Below are 18,966 nucleotides of genomic sequence, written 5' to 3'. Positions count from 1 at the left end.
AAAGAACAATTATTCAGTAGCTTTTCTGCATAATATCTATAGAACAGTGGAAGTATTATTTCATACAATTATGGTTTATGCCCATTTATGAAATGCACAATCACAATATTTCAAAAGTCTCTATTTTGATTGAATGAGGGAGGTGAGCTCTAATTCTTTCCAGTAGAAAACCCCATACTCAATGTTCTTTATCTCTATTTCTCATTTAAGTTTCTGAAAATCTACTACTTGAGCTAGCAAGAGGAAGAGGAGTCTAATTGTACAAATTACCTATAGATGAGAAAGCATGCCATCCCAGACCTCAGTACAAGCTCACATAATGGAATACCACCTGAACATATCTTTCCTGCTCACTGTGCCGTTGTCGAGATATTTTGGCAGGTGGATATCTGTAATACAGAATCTTAGTGGTATGTTTATATCAATTTGCTACAAAAAATGACTTCATAGTTTTTTGCTATCATCTAGGGCACATGCCCTATTTTTCATAAATACGAGCTTTCTTTTCATAGAATCATAGAACCATGGGGTAAGAAAGGGCCACAAGGATCATCTAGTCTAACCCCCTGCTAAGATGCAGGATTTGTTGTGTGTAAACCATCCAAAACAGGTGGCTATCTAGCCTCAATTATGAAAACTTCCAATGAAGGAGCTTCCACAACCTCTCTAGGCAATGTATTCCATTATCCTACTGTTCTTATAGTTAGTAATTTTTTCCTGAGATTTACTCTAAATCTGCTATGATGGAGTTTGAACCCATTGCTTCTTGTCCTACCCTTTGTGACAAAAGAGGACAACTTTTCTCCATCTTTTTATGGCAGCCTTTCGTATTTGAAGACGGCTATCATGTCCCCCCTTAATCTCCTCCTATCCAAGCTAACCATACTCAGTTCCATCAGCCTTTGCTCAGATGGCTTGCATTCCATCCTTTTGATCATATTTGTCCCTTGCCTCTGGATCCTTTCCAGTTTTTCTACATCATTTCTATACATTGGTGACCAAAACTGGACAGAGTAGTCCAGCTAAAGCCTAACCAGCACCGAACAGATTGGTACTATCACCTCCCATGACTTGCATGCTATGCCTCTTATAATGCAACCCAAAATTGCATTTGCTTTTTTTGCAACAGCATCACATTGTTGACTCACGTTGAGGCTGTGATCCACCACAACTCCCAGATCCTTTTCAGTTGTACTGCTGCCAAGCCAGTTACCCCACATTCTGTGTTGGTGCATTTGGTTTTTCTTCCCTGAGTATAGCACCTTATATGTGTCTTTGTTGAATTTCATTTTCTTGTTCATAGCCCCGTTCTCCATTTTGTCAAGATCCCATTGAATTTTAGCTCTATCATCTAAAGTGTTTATAAACCCCTAGCTTTGTGTCATCTGCAAATTTGATCAGTATGCTCTCTATTCCTATATCCAGGTAATTAATAAGATGTTCAATAACACAGGACCCAGAACAGAGCCCAAGTGAAACCACACTTGAGACCCCCTTCCAATCTGACATGTTCCATTCATAGTTACTCTTTGTTTGCAGTTACTTAACCAATTATGTATCCACTTAATGATAGTTCAGCCACCCCTACATTTCTCCTGCTTTCTTATGAGAATATCATGTTACACTGTGTTAAAAGCCTTTCTAAAGTCCAGGTGTATTATGTCCACTGCATTCTCTTTTAACCTTTTCATCAAAGCCATCATCACAACTGACTCTAACTGACAAACTTGGCAGAATCAGCAAGCAAGACAAGTCCAGACAGAGCCACGGAGACAAAATTACCCTTTCATCCCCAGATGTGCTCCTCCAGTTTGCAGCTGGAGCACATCGATGGGCATGGCATGGGGGAAAATGTCCACTTCTGCTGCCCTGCGTATGAGGATGAAAAGAGGATTTGAGTCTCTAAGACTAAGCACCTTTCACAAGCACTACAATCTGTTCAAAATTGTGAAAGGTAAATACATTCAAAACCACAGAAACTAAAATTCTAGCTGAAACAGACAGCACCTTGTTTTGCAATACTCAGCGAAGTCGGGAGTACATAATATAACACAATATATATAGTATCACAAAGAACAGAGCGGTCAAGAGTCTTACTTTGAGGACACCTGAAGTAAAGGGGATAAATTTAGAAAGTTAATCTCAGGTTAAATATTAGGAAAATAATGCATGTAAGAGAGACCAGGTGAGTGAGGTAATAACTTTTAGTGGATCAACTTCTGTTGGTGACAGAGATAAACTTTCCAGTTTATGTAAGATCCAAAGATCGTCTCTCTCACCAACAGAAGCTGGTCCAATAAAAGATATTACCTCACTCACCTATCTCTCTCTAATATCCTGGGCCCAACATGGCTACAACATCACTGCATTACAACAATATAGGTATAAGGACATTTGAAATAATCTGCTAAAGTAGATTGTGGAATTACCTCATCTGGAGATGTTCAAGGCTGTCATATGACACATCTTAAATAGGGATGCTATAGAGAAAATATTGGCACAATATGGGGGAATGGTCTAACCTACTATAGTTCCCTTCGGACTCGAATAATTCCCTGACCACAGACTTTCCACCACTAGAGACTGAAAGTGTCTAAAGTAGTAGTTGGTCCCATACAACAAATAAAATCTGACATATTCTTCATCAAAAATACTCAAAACAGTAAAATAATCTATGAAAATGTTTTACATAAAGGACACTGAGAACCTTCCATTTATTCTGAGAAGGGAAACATTCACTTCTCCAATATCATAATGCAGATGATGTTGATCAGAATGAAACTGAAAAGTTTAACAGGATTTTCAATATTAACTCTTAGAACACGTATTTATGCGGTAAAACTTAGATCTATTTGCAGTCTACATACTTACTGAAGAATTACAAGGAAGCACTACCCAGGAAACCTTAGATTACTGGTAGAAATATTCTATACGTTAGCAAGCCTTGTATTTCAGGAAGGCGTCTCACCTGTGCCTGGCTGTCAGAGCTGAGGTTACCCCTGCCAGACTCATTCCCCATGCCAGAATCCTCAACAGAAAGGAGAACATCGGTCAAAGCCTTTTCGCCCGCTTTGAGAAAGGTGAACTCGTTCTGCCCGGAATCGGCAGCTATGCACACCTCGTAAGAATAGGGCAACTGCAAGGTCCCATTGCTGTAGCTGCAGGAGAATTTGGGACCAAGACTAGAATACAGATCCGGATTGTAAGATCCAAAAACTGGGGGAGTTCTAGGTCTCCGACATTTAAAAATTAAAACCGATATAGCTGTAAAAAGGAATAAAAACGAAATCAAAGCTAGAGCTACCACCAAAATAATAGTAAAGCCAGACTGAGATTCCGAGTCACCCGATTGGTCGCTCATTTCCGGAAGGGCCTCTTGGAAGTTCTCGGCAAACACCAGGTTGAGAGTCACTGTGGCTGACAGAGGCGGCTGCCCGTTGTCCTTCACCAGGGTGACCAGCCTGTGCTTCACAGCATCTCTGTCCGCAAAGGCGCGGGCTGTCCGGATCTCCCCGGTGTGCAGCCCCATGCTGAAGAGCGTCGGTTCCGTGGCCTGGAGCAGATGGTAGGAGAGCCAGGCATTGTGCCCTGAGTCAGCATCCACCGCCACCACCTTAGTCATCAGATAACCTGCCTCGGCCGAGCGAGGGACCATCTCGAACAAGGCGGAGCCATCGGCTCCCAGGGAAGGGTACAGGATGTGAGGGGCGTTATCATTCTGATCCAGAATAAACACCCTGACGGTGACATTGCTGCTGAGAGGCGGGGACCCGCCGTCTTGGGCCTTCACTTGCATTTCAAACTCCCGGAATTGCTCGTAGTCGAAGGAGCGCTGGGCATAGATAGCTCCGGTCTGGGAGTTAATGGAGATGTAGGAGGAGAGAGGCACCTCCTGGAGGTTGCTGCTCAGGATGGAGTAAGTGACTCGGGCGTTCAGGTCCAGATCCCGGTCTGAGGCTTTTACACTGAAAATAGAGGCCCCCGGGGGATTGTTCTCTGGCACATAGGCGGTGTAGGAAGGTTTCTCAAAGGCAGGGGCGTTGTCATTTATATCTGAGATCTGCAACAGGATGGTTTTCTGTGTGGAGAAGGGGGGAGAGCCTTTGTCTGTGGCTGTGATTGTGATATTGTACTCCGGGGTCCTTTCCCTGTCCAGGGGGCTGTCTGTGAGGAGCTTGTAGTAGTTATTGGAGGAGGATATTATTTTAAACGGCAGCTCGTCTTGGAAATGACAAAACACAATCCCGTTATCTCCAGAATCTTGATCGATTACATTGATCAGAGCTATCACTGTCCCCGGCACTGAGTCTTCGGGGATGGGGGTGGCCAGGGATGCGAGTGTCACCTCCGGGGCATTGTCGTTCTCATCAAGAACCTCGATCTCCACTTTGCAGTGTGTCACTAGTCCACCTCCGTCCTTTGCTTCTACTAGCAGGGTGTAGTCACGTGTCTCCTCAAAGTCCAAAGGCTCCTTTACTGTAATTTTCCCGGTTTCTGGGTCCAGACTGAATTTCTGACGGGCCTTTTCTGGAATGTTGCTGAAGACGTAGTTGATCTGGGCATTTGAACCTTCATCGTTGTCGGTGGCTTTAACCTGAAGCACTAAGGAGCCCGACGGTGCATTTTCCCTCAGGCTGACTTTGTAGAGCTCCTGAGTGAAGACGGGGGGGTTGTCATTGGCGTCGGTGACATTAATCCATATCTGGGCGGTCCCAGTTCTCTGCGGCTCTCCCCCATCCACAGCCGTGAGAATCAAGTGAAGGCTGCGCTGGCTTTCTCGATCCAGGGGTTTCTGCAGCACTAAATCTGCATATTTATTGTCATCCCGGCTCTCTTTGACTTCCAGGATAAAATACTGATTGGGGCTCAGCTGATAACTCTGCAGAGAATTCATCCCGACGTCAGGATCTTCAGCATTTCCCAGGAGAAAACGGGCACCTGGTAAAGTAGATTCACTCATCTCTAGTTTGATATTATCTTTTACAAAACGCGGGCCATTATCATTAATGTCCTGGACCCCGACACTTATGTGGAAAACATTCAAGGGATTTTCCAGCACAGTTTCGAAATTTATGACGCAGAGTTGAGATGTCCCGCATATCTCCTCCCGGTCTATCCTGCCATTCACATAGACGTTGCCACTTTCCCCATTCACGCTGAAGTATTGCTTTTTAGCTGCAGAGACAACACGGAGTTTCCGGTTGGGCAGTTCTCTCACGCTCAGCCCCAAATCCTTGGCGAGATTCCCCACTAGGGAACCTTTCGCCATTTCCTCGGGAATCGAATAACGAGTCTGCTCCGAGACCGCCCGGCAAAACAAAGCGAATAGGAAGAGAATCAGCAGTACCTGCCGTGTGACTGCCTGGCCCGGCTCTCTGATTTCCATCCCAGCCTCTGTCAGCTTTACTCTCTCCTCTCTTGCTTTATTTTGATTAGGTTAGTTGTTTGGAAATCCCATCAGGCTGAAGTAAATCCGCGCTAAGGAAGAGTAAAGTGAGCTCCGATTGTCTGCTTAACGGTACATTGTGCTCTGAGGAGATTCCTTTTCATAGAGAGACGGTGACTGTCTCCCTGCAGTTTCCTCTGCGATCTGCGCTGTATAATGGAGCAATCGCAGCACAGGAGGCTCGGATGGATCTCCGGCTCCAGCCCTGGCTCCGCATTGGCCAACAGCGGCACTCCGAGTCTCAACGAGAGAACTGCAATAGCAGCGATCTTATCACAGCGCCGACACAGCTCTAGCGACTATAATGAAAGAATCACACACACATACACACCCTTGCTAAACACTATTTTCTAAGTCTATAGCATTATAACATTGTCAGATGTGAACAATTGCATCCCAGTTGACTATGGACTTCATGTTTTTTTGTGAGTTTATATATACTCAATTTAAAGTATACCAAACCGCTATTTTATGGGGAATGGAATAATGGAACAGTGGGAAGAGTGACTGTGCACATCTTTATCTACATAGGACTATTATTGAGAAGAGGAAAGAATGTTCCAACAGTTACAATTGTTTCGACATATGGAATCACTATTCCCACACACCCACATTTCTGTGAGCTACAAGTAATAGTTCTGAAAAAATTGACAGGAATGTTTTAATATGGTAAAAAGAGAAGACTACCTCGGTCTGAACTTGTGAGCAAAACACATTTTGAGTGGTTTACGTTAAGGTCCATTTTGTCGGCTTAAAAAAATTCTGGTTTTCCTGTACAACAAACAAAGAAAACAATAAAAGAGAAAAACCTTCCCATTAAACGAACACTGCGTGTATTTCTAAAACCTAAGAAAAAGGCTTGTTGTGGTACATTACACTATATTTCAAAAGTAGGCTCAGTTCTGTCATAGAACCAACCCCAGGAACACGTTTTACCAGAAGAACGCTAATGTGTTCCAAAGATGAAACGTGCTGTATAATCCCTGTATTCAGAGGCCTTCCCGAGATGCAAAAATAAATTAAATAATCAAAGATAGCAACATAAAAAAGAACAAAATTATCTATAACTATATAGCCACAACTTCAAAGACATTTCAGTCATTCATTTATCTCTGTATTAATGCGAATGGTTTACAAACACATAATGCTTCTTTAATAAAAGATCTTAAGAAATTTTAGAATCTATTTTCCCTATGTTAATTAATAAAACTGTAAACGCCTCAGTGCAGTATGTCACTATACATCATAATTTGTTAAGGCTCAAAATTAGGACACAACAACATTATTACTGAGGAAAAGGAGAAAAATGTTGATTTTAACCCATTCCTCTTTAAAAGCTATGTTGTCCTAGATTAACAGTAATATACTTTCTTGAAAGCTAAATTTCTAACAAAATAATCAGCTATGCAGGCACGTGTAATCTTTTCGTTAAAGAACACTATTCCACACAACTGAATAAAGATTGTGTCAGGGTGAAAACACACCTCTATTTCTTAAGAATAAGGGAAGGACATGAAGATAACTGTTTGTAACACAGATTCCAGAAAATCATTCATTTTACAAACCTAAAAATAGCACGACATTGGCTTTCTAGACAATAGCAAAGAAAATGCCAGGGCCTTCGGGTGACACTCAAAGCACTTAATGGAAATCAATCAGTTTATTCCAGAGAAATACACACACTCTCTCTACTCCCCCTCTCTCCAACATACGGACATATACATTACAATCTTTACTGATTAGCCGTCTAGAAATAAAAATATACCAACAATTTCAGAAAAAAATGATACAGCTCCAAAGTTATAGGCTCACCTGAACCGAAGTCTGATCCCCGTTACTAATGTTTAATTCGTCAGTAACTACAATAGGGTCCTTTATGTCACAAGTCTGATCACTGGTCACAGTATTTGCATAGTTTGATTGAGGAAAGTTGAACTGGCTCTTTCTGGAGTCCGTGGTGAGAGAAACCTCATGTGAGTAGGAGCGAAGAAAGGCTCTGACTCCATCGAGCCCCACAAACTGCGAGACGGGAACTCCACTGAAAGTCACACTCGAGGAGTCAAACAGCTGCGAGTTTCTCCACCGGCGGAGCCTCAGGGCCACTAACACTATGATAAAGGTAAAGAACAAGCAGGAAACGGAAGCCACAGCGATCACCAAATACAAGGTGAGGCTGGACTGGGGGTCTACAGGAGCTGAGAGGCTGCTTAAATCGGAGAGGATTTCGGGGATGCTGTCAGCCACCACCACCGTGACAGTGGCCGTGGCAGAGAGAGGGGGCTGCCCGTTGTCCTTCACTAAAACCACCAGACTTTGCTTGAGCGCATCTTTGTCGAGAAAGTAGCGCGCCGTCCTGATCTCGCCGCTGTGGAGCCCCACAGAGAAGAGCCCCGGCTCTGTAGCCTTCAGCAGCTGGTAGGAGAGCCAGGCGTTCTGCCCGGAGTCTGCATCCACCGCCACCACCTTAGTGACCAGGTAACCCGGCTCGGAGGAGCGAGGGGCCAACTCCACTCCCGTAGAGCCATCGGTGGGAAAGGAGGGGTGTAAGATGTGCGGGCTGTTGTCATTCTGATCCAGTATAAAGAGAGTGACGGAGACATTACTGCTGAGAGGTGGGGAACCCCCATCCTGAGCCTGCACTTGGAACCGAATCTCCCGGAACTGCTCGTAATCGAAGGAGCGCAGAGCGTAGAGAGCCCCAGTCTCGGAGTTAATGGAGATGGAGGAAGAGAGCGGAGCTTCCTGGATCTGACCCTCCGTAACAGAGTAAGTGACTCTGGCATTTTCCCCCCAGTCGGGGTCATTGGCCTTCAGGGAGAAAACGGAGGCTCCTCTCGGGTTATTCTCAGTGACGTAGGCGGTGTAGGATGTTTCATCGAAGATGGGAGCGTTGTCGTTCGTGTCTAAAATCCGGAGTCGGATCGTGGTGGCTGTAGAAAGAGGAGGAGTCCCATTGTCCGTGGCGGTCACTGTGATGTTGTACGCTGCCACCTGCTCCCTGTCCAGGGCTCGGTCTGTCACCAGACTGTAATAATTATCGAAGGGTTTCTTCAGCTGGAAGGGGAGGTTGCTGAGTATGGAGCACGTGACCTCCCCATTCTCTCCGGAATCTAGATCTTGTACATCTAAAAGAGCGATCACAGTCCCGATTGGAGAGTCCTCAGGGATCGAGCTGATGAGGGACCTGAGAGCGATTTCCGGAGTGTTATCATTCACATCACTAACAACGATTACAATTTTGGACCTGCCAAAAAGGCCTCCCCCGTCATGCGCTTGTACCTCAATTTCATATAATGAAGCTTCCTCAAAATCCAAGTTTCCCACGAGTGTTAGTTCTCCCGTGTTCGAATCCAAGCGGAATATTTTGGAAGCTTTGTCTGTGATTTTTTTGAATGAGTATATCACCTGTTTGTTTATTCCTTCGTCCAGATCAGTGGTTTTTACTGTAAGAATTGTGGAATCCTTGGGGACATTTTCCAAAACGTTCACTTTATAGACAGACTCACTAAAAACTGGCGCGTTGTCATTTGCGTCAAGAACAACAACGCGGATTTGCGCAGTGCCCGATCTGACTGGATCTCCCCCGTCAGTGGCTGTGAGGACTAGATCGTGAACAGCTTGTTCTTCCCGGTCTAGAGACTTTTCCAGCACCAGTTCGGCATATTTAACTCCATCGGTTCCCCCTTGCACATCAAGAGAGAAATGCCTGTTATTGCTTAGCTGGTAGCTCTGGAGAGAATTAATGCCCAAATCTGAGTCATGGGCATCACTCAAAGGAAACCGCGATCCCGGTGTTGTTGTCTCGCTGACTTTTATCTCAATTTCTTCTCTCTGGAAGCTGGGAGCATTGTCATTAATATCTGTGATTTCAATTTCAACTCTATAAAGCTTCATTTTATCCTCCACTATAACCTCACAGTTTAACAAACACTCCTCCAGCCCGCCACATATCTGCTCTCTGTCTATCCTCTCCGTGGTTATTAAATGGCCGCTCTTAAAATTCAAAGCAAAATACTGGGTCCTACCTCTGGAAGCAATGCGGACTGCGCGGTCTGAGAGCTGCTTTACATCCAGCCCCAGATCCTTTGCGACATTCCCCACGAAAGATCCTATCTCCATTTCTTCCGGAATCGAATAGCGAATTTGCCCAGAAGCTGACTTCCAAACGGTAGCCAACATAAAGCAGAACAGGGCTCGCCCTTTGCAGTGCCGCCGAGTTTGTGTTTCTGTCAGTCCCATGCTGATGTGGAGACGCCGCGTTTAGATTTTATCTTTGGCGGAATGTTTCCGAAAATATTTTTAGTTAAAACCAAAGCCACTTGCAGCGAATATCACCGTTTAATGTTCATTCCCGGTGAGCTGAATCTGATCTCTGTAGTTTGTGCTGTGTAACAGCGGGGCTGGGCTGGCTGGATCTCTCAGCGCATTTCTCTTCCTGATTGGTGAACAGCGGCGCTCAGAGTCTCAACCAATAACTGCACGCGCTTCCTGCTGGAGCTTTTAGACTGATAGTTCATTGGAATTTTAATTTGATATTCAACATTCTACCCTAGGTGGTTTCTCCTAGTTACCGCTATATGAGAGCTTGAAATGCTCCCAGGTAATGAAGAAAAATGGTGGTGGTCAGGAATCTGGGTTGTTATGCACAAATATGTAGAGAGAATATTTTATGTGTTTTTAATATGTGTACGTGTGAATTACATGTAAACACATTTGCCTAGGATTATTATGTCTATGTCTATGTTTTCCATCTAACTGTCCTTGGTGCTGCACTTATGCACTCTTCAGTTGCTATATACTAATATGCTATTTTAGTAAAGTTCTTACTGAGCAACATTAAATACTATCTTTTTATATTCAGTTATATTTGGCTGTTCATGTTTGTTACTTAAGTCACGTTATTCATTTCTATCGCAATGGATATAATATGAATGGAAAACTCAGGGTGTGCCATGTATGGGTGAGCTCTCTCTAATAGAGAATATAAAATTTATTGTATTCCATATATTTTCCAGTTTTCACTCTTAGTTATTTAATACCTAGTAAATAGGGAGTCTATTGGCTTCCCAGAAAACTCTAACACAAGAAGAAGATATGTAACTATAATTGACTAACTGACAATACAAAAGTACATTTATTTATGTATGTACACACACACACACACACCCCACACGTGCTGTAGTAATGTCAATGTGATAAACTAAAAAGCCACGTGAGAAGTAAAATCACAGGATCCTTCATCCTTCGTTTATCAGCAGGGTTGAGCACTTCAACGGCATTTTGCCCACGAAGTCCCCTCTTCCTGGACAACTCCTAACATTCCAGACCTCTGAGCAGCTTCAAATATCCGCGATCACTAAAACATCAACCAGCCAAGGGAAATTCCCCTCCCCCCAAATGAGGAATATGCCACTCCTCGCTACTGCTAAAAATAATCGTTCTGGGCCCAGGCCCTTGACAGTCAATATGTACCATACCCCCGTGACAATTCTCATTGTCGAAATCTCCCAGTCGGGAGGGCTAGACTCAGGGTCTCTGGCAGAACACATACAGCTTTCCAATGTAACCCAGCACTTGCTTCTAGTTCTGGAAAATGCGTCTGGAAAGTTTTAAAATATTATATATTTCTGTATATCAAGACTTATAAAGCACATTTTAAGAAACTTGATGGCTCCCTATTATCCCAGAGCATTTGGAATCATGGGAATTAAAGCAATCTGGCCCGATAGGTGTAGGTATAGGGGGAAAAGGCCCAATGACCATTTTTAGACTTTCCAAAACAGTTGAAAAATAGTCTTGCTCTGCGGGATGTATGGCCATGTACAGAATATAGGATAGTAGGGCAAAAATTATGTATCATTACTCGTCTAGAAGGAGCGGCAAAATTCACTCATGGCTTTGCCACAGGTGAGTAATGAAGCCATCACAAACCCGCATAACTGAAAGCGTTTATATCACACCCGAAAACCAGGCTATATAAGCGACATAAAACATAGTCCTCCAGGGGTACTGGAGGAGTAAAAAGGGTATACTTATATATTTGTGACTATATCATCTGTCCAAGATATTGTAGAACATTAATCAAAGAAGACTTCTGCAAAAATAAGCAGTATGTAGAGGGGTTATTTTTTTTAAAAGATATGCATTAAAATGAATTGAAACATTTGCTCTGTAAAGATATATCTTTTACCTGAGGTATCTGCATATTTATTGAGAATAAAGTTATTCTAAGGAAATGTTTTGAATGAGAGGAAGGATGCTCACTCTTAAAATAAAAAAATATAGCTTGTAGTTAAAACAGCGGATTGGAATTTAGGAGTCTTGAGTTTGATTCCGAACTCCGTTACAGACTTCTTTTGTGACCAACAGGAGGTCTACTTTTACTTAAAATCATCATCTGTAAAATGGGCGTAACCTTACTCTAGGTTGCAAGAATGTCATGAGAACAAATTCATACATGTTTGTGATACGCCTAGATGCCACATGAGGCACTATAGGTAGAAGCCTTAAAAACAAACAAACAAACAAATCCAAACAACGCCCCCCCCCAAAAAAAACTATTTCACAATGTGCTCCTATACTTGAAGACGCCTGGCTTTCATTTACAATTATTCATTCCAAGATGAATAGGAAAATATATAATGCATGAAAACGGAAGCTCACCTCCACAACAGTCTCTGTCTCAGCTTTTAAGTTGCTAGATCGATCGAACATAAATACGGTCCCCGAGCTGTCACTGCACAGAATATTCTCGTTCATCTGCACAATAGGCTGCGCGGAAGTGAATTCATTCTTTCGGGCGTCTGAGGATAAACACAGCTGGTAGGAATAAGGCAAAGTCCCATCTTCATAGTTTGGTGGGAACATAGAACCGGTCTTGGAATAAGGGTCAGGACCAAAACACTGAAGTAATTTGGGTTTCCTTGACTTTCTCAATTTCATCACAATGACCAGTGTCATTGTCAGGAGAAACAAAAATGAGATCAAAGCTAGAGCTATCACCAAAATAATAGTAAAGCCAGACTGAGATTCCGAGTCACCCGATTGGTCGCTCATTTCCGGAAGAGCCTCTTGGAAGTTCTCAGCAAACACCAGGTTGAGTGTCACAGTGGCGGAGAGAGGCGGCTGCCCGTTGTCCTTCACCAGGGTGACCAGCCTGTGCTTCACAGCATCTCTGTCCGCAAAGGCACGGGCTGTCCGGATCTCCCCAGTGTGCAGCCCCATGCTGAACAGCGTCGGTTCCGTGGCCTGGAGCAGATGGTAGGAGAGCCAGGCATTGTGTCCTGAGTCAGCATCCACCGCCACCACCTTAGTCATCAGATAACCTGCCTCGGCCGAGCGAGGGACCATCTCGAACAAGGCGGAGCCATCGGCTCCCAGGGAAGGGTACAGGATGCGAGGGGCGTTATCATTCTGATCCAGAATAAACACCCTGAGGGTGACATTGCTGCTGAGAGGCGGGGACCCGCCGTCTTGGGCCTTCACTTGCACCTCAAACTCCCGGAATTGCTCGTAGTCGAAGGAGCGCTGGGCATAGATAGCTCCGGTCTGGGAGTTAATGGAGATGTAGGAGGAGAGAGGCACCTCCTGGAGGCTGCTGCTCAGGATGGAGTAAGTGACTCGGGCGTTCCGGTCCAGATCTCGGTCTGAGGCTTTTACACTGAAAATAGAGGCCCCCGAGGGATTGTTCTCTGGCACATAGGCGGTGTAGGAAGGTTTCTCAAAGGCAGGGGCGTTGTCATTGATATCCGAGATTTGCAACAGGATGGTTTTCTGGGTAGAGAGAGGGGGAGAGCCTTTGTCTGTGGCTGTGATTGTGATATTGTACTCCGGGGTCCTTTCCCTGTCCAGGGTGCTGTCTGTGAGAAGCTTGTAATAAGTACTGGAAGACGATATAATTTTAAACGGTAAATCTTGTAAACGACAGGAGACCTTCCCGTTTTCTCCGTCATCTCGGTCTCGAACTTTGATCAGAGCTATCACTGTCCCGGGCACTGAGTCTTCGGGGATGGGGGTGGCCAGGGATGCGAGTGTCACCTCCGGGGCATTGTCGTTCTCGTCAAGAATCTCGATCTCCACTTTGCAGTGTGTCACTAGTCCGCCTCCGTCCTTTGCTTCTACTAGCAGGGTGTAGTCACGTGTCTCCTCAAAGTCCAAAGGCTCCTTTACTGTCATTTTCCCGGTTTCTGGGTCCAGACTGAATTTTTGACGGGCCTTTTCTGGAATGTTACTGAAGACGTAGTTGATCTGAGCATTTGAACCTTCATCGTTGTCGGTGGCTTTAACCTGAAGCACTAAGGAGTCCCTAGGTGCATTTTCCCTCAGGCTGACTTTGTAGAGCTCCCGAGTGAAGATGGGGGGGTTGTCATTGGCGTCGGTGACATTAATCCATATCTGGGCGGTCCCGGTTCTCTGCGGCTCTCCCCCATCCACAGCCGTGAGGATCAAGTGAAGGCTGCGCTGGCTTTCTCGATCCAGGGGTTTCTGCAGCACTAAATCTGCATATTTATTTCCATCCCGACTCTCTTGGACTTCCAGGATGAAATCCTGATTGGGGCTCAGCTGATAACTCTGCAGAGAATTCATCCCAACGTCAGGATCTTCAGCATTTCCCAGGAGAAAACGGGCACCTGGTAAAGTAGATTCACTCATCTCTAGTTTGATATTATCTTTTACAAAACGCGGGGCATTATCGTTAATGTCCTGGACCCCGACATTTATGTGGAAAATATTCAAGGGATTTTCCAGCACAGTTTCGAAATTTATGACGCAGAGTTGAGATGTCCCGCATATCTCCTCCCGGTCTATCCTGCCATTCACATACAGGTTGCCATTTTCTTCATTCACACTGAAGTATTGTTTTTCCGAACTGACACGGAGCTTCCTGTTCGGCAGTTCTCTCACACTCAGCCCTAAATCCTTGGCGAGATTCCCCACAAGGGAACCTTTGGCCATTTCCTCAGGTAGGGAATAACGAATCTGCTCCGAGACCGCCCGGCAGAACAAAGACAATAAGAAGGGAAACAACAGTACTTGCCGTGTAATTGTCCGGCTCGGCTCTCGGCGTCTGGTATCCATCCTCATCCCTGTCAGTTTTACCCTCTTCTTGCTGTCTCTCGCCTTCTTTTTTAAATCAGATCAGGTAATGAAAAACCTCATCATGCCGATATAATTCGCGGTAAGAAACAGTAATTGGAGTCCGGATTGTTTAACTGTTCAGAGCGCTGCTAGGGGGGTGTTTACTTTTCTCAGCAAAGCGTGTGTGGAGTCTCCTTGCTCTGCTTTCTCTCCGGTCTGAGCTGTGTGACGGAGCAATCGCCGCGCAGGAGGCTCCGGTAGATCTCCGGCTCCAGCCCAGGCTCCGCATTGGCCAACAGCGGCACTCCGAGTCTCATCCGGAGAACTGCAATAGCAGCGATCCTACGAAGTCTCCGGTACAGCTGTAGTGATTATTGTGGATTATTCTGTATAGCTAAAAGTCATATTGTAATTATATAGAAGAGAAACCATCAAGTACAAACATATGAATCTCTGTATAGAAACGTAGATGTCAATTCGACATGCTTGTTGTGTATGTATGTGTGCACCTATCGGTCTGTGAATATTGTAAGCCTTATACTTCTTTAACTTTTCTTTCACGTTTTTAGTATGTATATATTTGTGTGCGCGTGCACGCACACATATTTCATAAATAGGTAAAAGAGCTTTTCAGCATTTACAATGACTTCGTTTAAATAATCATATCCCCATCGAACCAACACGGGTGAGATCCAGATAAGGATAGTTCTATCAAGTTTGACAAAAGCAGTAGAAACCTAGAATGACAAGAGCCATTGTGGGTTCATAACCGCAGTCTAAACTTTTGAATAGAACCATTTTTAGAGTTTAGAGCCTTTAGTTTGTCTTTTTCTTTCAAAGTAATCTGCCTCCTCAGAAGAGCCTGTTTCTAAAATAACTAAGAAAAGTTTCTATTCTCCGACAGTTTACTGTAAATATACAGTAGGCCATATTCCCCCATAGAACCTCACTAAAGAACGTAGTAAAAAGTTCCCAGAAGCTCTCTCAGGTTTACAAAATATAGGGCATCTCAGAAAAGGCAAAAATGTTTTCCTTAAACCTCTGTATTCAAAAGTTTTCTTACGATGTAAAGCTAAAGTAAGTCTGTCAAATATTCCTACACCAATGAGACGTAAATCTAACTACAACTACATGCCTATTAGACTGAAGATATTTAAACTAACCATTTGATCACTATTAATACATGAACTATGGAAACATATAATTTGTCTTAGCTAAAGATGTTTTAGAATCGAATTTCTAATGCTAACAATGCCACAAAAAACACATTAGTATAATCTGTCACATATATTTCTCAATCTGTCAAGGCTCAAATTTTGGACAAAATAAAATTACTATTGTAGGAAACCTAAAATGATGTCGAAACTGTCTCTTCATAAATATATATTTACATAGCTTAATGTAATGTTTATGAATTTTCAATGTCTATGCCTTTCAGTCATGAAAGTTTGCAAAAACCCTGTTTGGACTGAAATAAACTGGGTTGCAGAATAACATTGTACACACCTCTGCTATTAAATATTCATTTTACTTGCACTAAAAATGTATAGTCGCTAGAAATCGATGTTTCAAAAAATATACACAAATTTCCACTTGTTTGTAATATTTCAGGCCATTAAAACTCTCCAGTCTCTCTGATTAAATAAACTACCAGGTTTGCAACAAAGGTATATTTCATAGGAATTGGTAAAAGGGAATTAGGAGATCTCTTTTCTGTGGAACAATAATGGCCTTAGATGTATCTACCGACCAAATGTTCAGTCGACTAGTGTGACGTTGGCAGACCAGGTGCCAGCTTATGCCAGAGCCTCAGGCCAATTCACTTGTGTATTAGTATAGATCAATGTAGCTGTTAAATGTATAAGGGTGTATTTGGAATTTAAACTTCTTGAAAACTAGTGGGATGTTACTTGCATTGTTTTCTCTTGTATGTATCCCAATGTAGTAGCAAACATTACATTGTGGATACCCCTGTAACTAAATAACCCATCAAATGAGCAATCAAACAAGCAAGAAGCCTTGTGAAATGCAAATGAAGAACTGTAACAAAAAAACTGCTAATTTCAAAGCAAGTGGTCATTGTGCCCCTGAGGATCAGAAGTCAAAGACTCAAAATGGATTCCTCACTCTCCCTCATCAAAGGAAAAGACCACATGTATAGTGACATTGTCAACTTGTTTTCTGTAAGAAGAAGCTCTAAGTATGGATTCAAGGAAAGATCTTTCATGTCTGGACTGTTTGGACTCTTAGAGGGAAGTGTACCAGATGCAAAGCAGAGATCCCCAGAGACAATCTGGGAACGCTGAAAAGACTTTTGGGAAACTGGCAGTTTAGTACATCACTGCCACCATTTGGAGTTCCAAACAGTGACTCACCAGATGATGTATTTTACCCGCTTTGACCGTTTAACAACTCTGATTTCCTTTTCTTAGCTAATAAACCTTTAGTTAGTTTACTATAGAATTGGCTGCTAGCACTATCTTTGGTGTAAAATCTAGAGTACCAATTCATGTGAAGTAAGTGACTAGTCTTCTGGGACTGGAAGCAACCTGATGTAGTGTGATTTTTTGTTTAAGTGACCTTTCATCACAAAGTACAGGTTGTCAGGGTGGCAAGATACACTGGAGAGTCTGAGGGGACTGTCTATGACACCATAGTAAGACTGGTATTGTGATCCAGGAGTTCCCATTTGTTACTAGCTTGGTGAAATCTAATTATAGAACACATCACCATTTTGGGGTGTCTGCCCTGCTTTTGACAGTCTGCTCTGAGGTAGGTGCTCACAGTTCCTGTGCCAGTGTGGATGTGGTGCTCCTGATTCTCCTTCACGGAATGTCTGTGTTTTAATTCTGTCTTTGGTTTAATGTTACCGATAATGTTGATAGTTAAACAAAGCTAAATTCATTCCTAGAATATCATTCTTTACTGTTCAGTCCAGATCCCTTGAGTGCAATGCTTAAATCTGTAATAAAAGAGGTGCTGGGGCTCAAGCAATCTTTTTACATTCATAACGGACCTAGTAAGCCCAGAGGTGCTGGGGCTCAGTCCTGGCAAGCCCTGGCACAAATTAAACACTGGGTTAATGTGAATCTGATCTCTGTGTTCTGTGCTGCCTAACAGCCAAGCTGGGCTGGTTGGATCTCTCATCATGTTTCTCTCCCTGACTGGTGAACAGCAGTGCTCAGAGTTGCAATCAATAACTGCAGAACCTCCATCCTGGAGTTTTTGACAAGTATGTTCATTTGAGAGTTAACATTATAAATACGCTGTTTTCTCATTATTATGTAAATAAGTCTGGAGTATTCTCAAGGAATAAAAATTGTGTTTGTAGGACTGATTAGTACTTATAAAGTTTTAGTGGTTTAATTTTGTTTATTTTGTTTGCTTGACTATCAATTACAAATACATAGCTTGGTCATAGTTATACGTACGTGTGTGTTTCTCAAATGATCCAACTGTCCTCTGTGCATTTAATTCTGATGATGCATTGTGCAATTGCTAACTGCTTATATCTTTGTAGTAAACTTATACTTGACTTGTATGTCAGTAGATGTACTATTTCACATTTTTTTTTAATTATTTGATCTGTTCTTTTTATTGTTTAAGTCCTTTCTTGCACTCTGGATTAAATATAAAGAAAGGACTCAGGAGTGCTATTTATGGGTTGGCTTTATCTATTCGGTGATAAAATAATTTTTACTCTCTATATTTATCAGTCTGGTAGTCTTCATACAAAGTTTTATAATATCTAGACAAAGGAGAGCTATTGGAAATGCTACTAGAAGAATGCTACTTCAAGGAGAATAAAATATCAAATCACATATATGGGACACACGCATACTAGTAACATCAATGGGATCAATTGCTGAGACATATGGTGAGTAAAATTACATGATACTACAGCTTGTCATATACTTTTGAACACTGACCACTAATACACCTATTCCATGGCAAAAATATCTAATATTATAAACATTCCAGAAGCTAAAACAAAATCACTATTTTAAAACTACCAACCAGACAAGTACATGTTTCCCCTTTCCCCTCCAAAGTGGAATATGACCTTCCTCAGATAAAAAAAAACTAAAGAAATAAAATACAATAAAAACACTGGCCCCGTGGCCCATAGTTGTCAATAGCCAGTGAGACTAGGAAAAGTCTACTTTTTGCAGGCTAGAAATAGGAGCACTGTCTTTTGCTATTGGAAAGGAGTTATAGCATTCCAGTGGTACCCAGTACTTGCTTCTATGTTGGGAAAGTGTAGAAAAACTGGTTCTTAAAAACATTACTCATGCCATGGCCAGTAGGCCTCAACTGTCCACTGATAAATGCATAGCTGGAAACCAGTCTGGCTCACCTGTGTATTGGTATTGTTAAAACAGTTATTAGATTTACAAAAATGTGTTTAGTGTTTAGACTTTATGAAAGCTTGTAAATTGCTG

General features: G+C 42.9%; 3 protein-coding genes across 3 annotated transcripts in view; all 3 read right to left on the bottom strand.

Annotated features, from left to right (window-relative positions):
- Positions 1 to 18,966, bottom strand: part of LOC120370247 (protocadherin gamma-B5-like) — a 234,953-nt gene that overhangs the window by 62,614 nt on the left and 153,373 nt on the right. The window lies entirely within an intron of this gene.
- Positions 1 to 18,966, bottom strand: part of LOC120369813 (protocadherin gamma-B1-like) — a 101,304-nt gene that overhangs the window by 28,127 nt on the left and 54,211 nt on the right. The window lies entirely within an intron of this gene.
- Positions 2,094 to 5,650, bottom strand: LOC120370178 (protocadherin gamma-B5-like). Its single transcript, XM_039484475.1, has 2 exons — positions 2,969 to 5,650; positions 2,094 to 2,108 (listed from the first exon to the last, which is right to left on the bottom strand). Exons 1-2 carry the CDS (start codon positions 5,384 to 5,386, stop codon positions 2,094 to 2,096), a joined length of 2,433 nt encoding a protein of 810 aa, XP_039340409.1. The 5' UTR covers positions 5,387 to 5,650.

The sequence above is a fragment of the Mauremys reevesii genome, linkage group 8 (assembly GCF_016161935.1).
Source record: "Mauremys reevesii isolate NIE-2019 linkage group 8, ASM1616193v1, whole genome shotgun sequence".
NCBI classification, from domain to species: Eukaryota; Metazoa; Chordata; order Testudines; family Geoemydidae; genus Mauremys; species Mauremys reevesii.
This window is presented reverse-complemented; position numbering and strand designations above follow the sequence as displayed.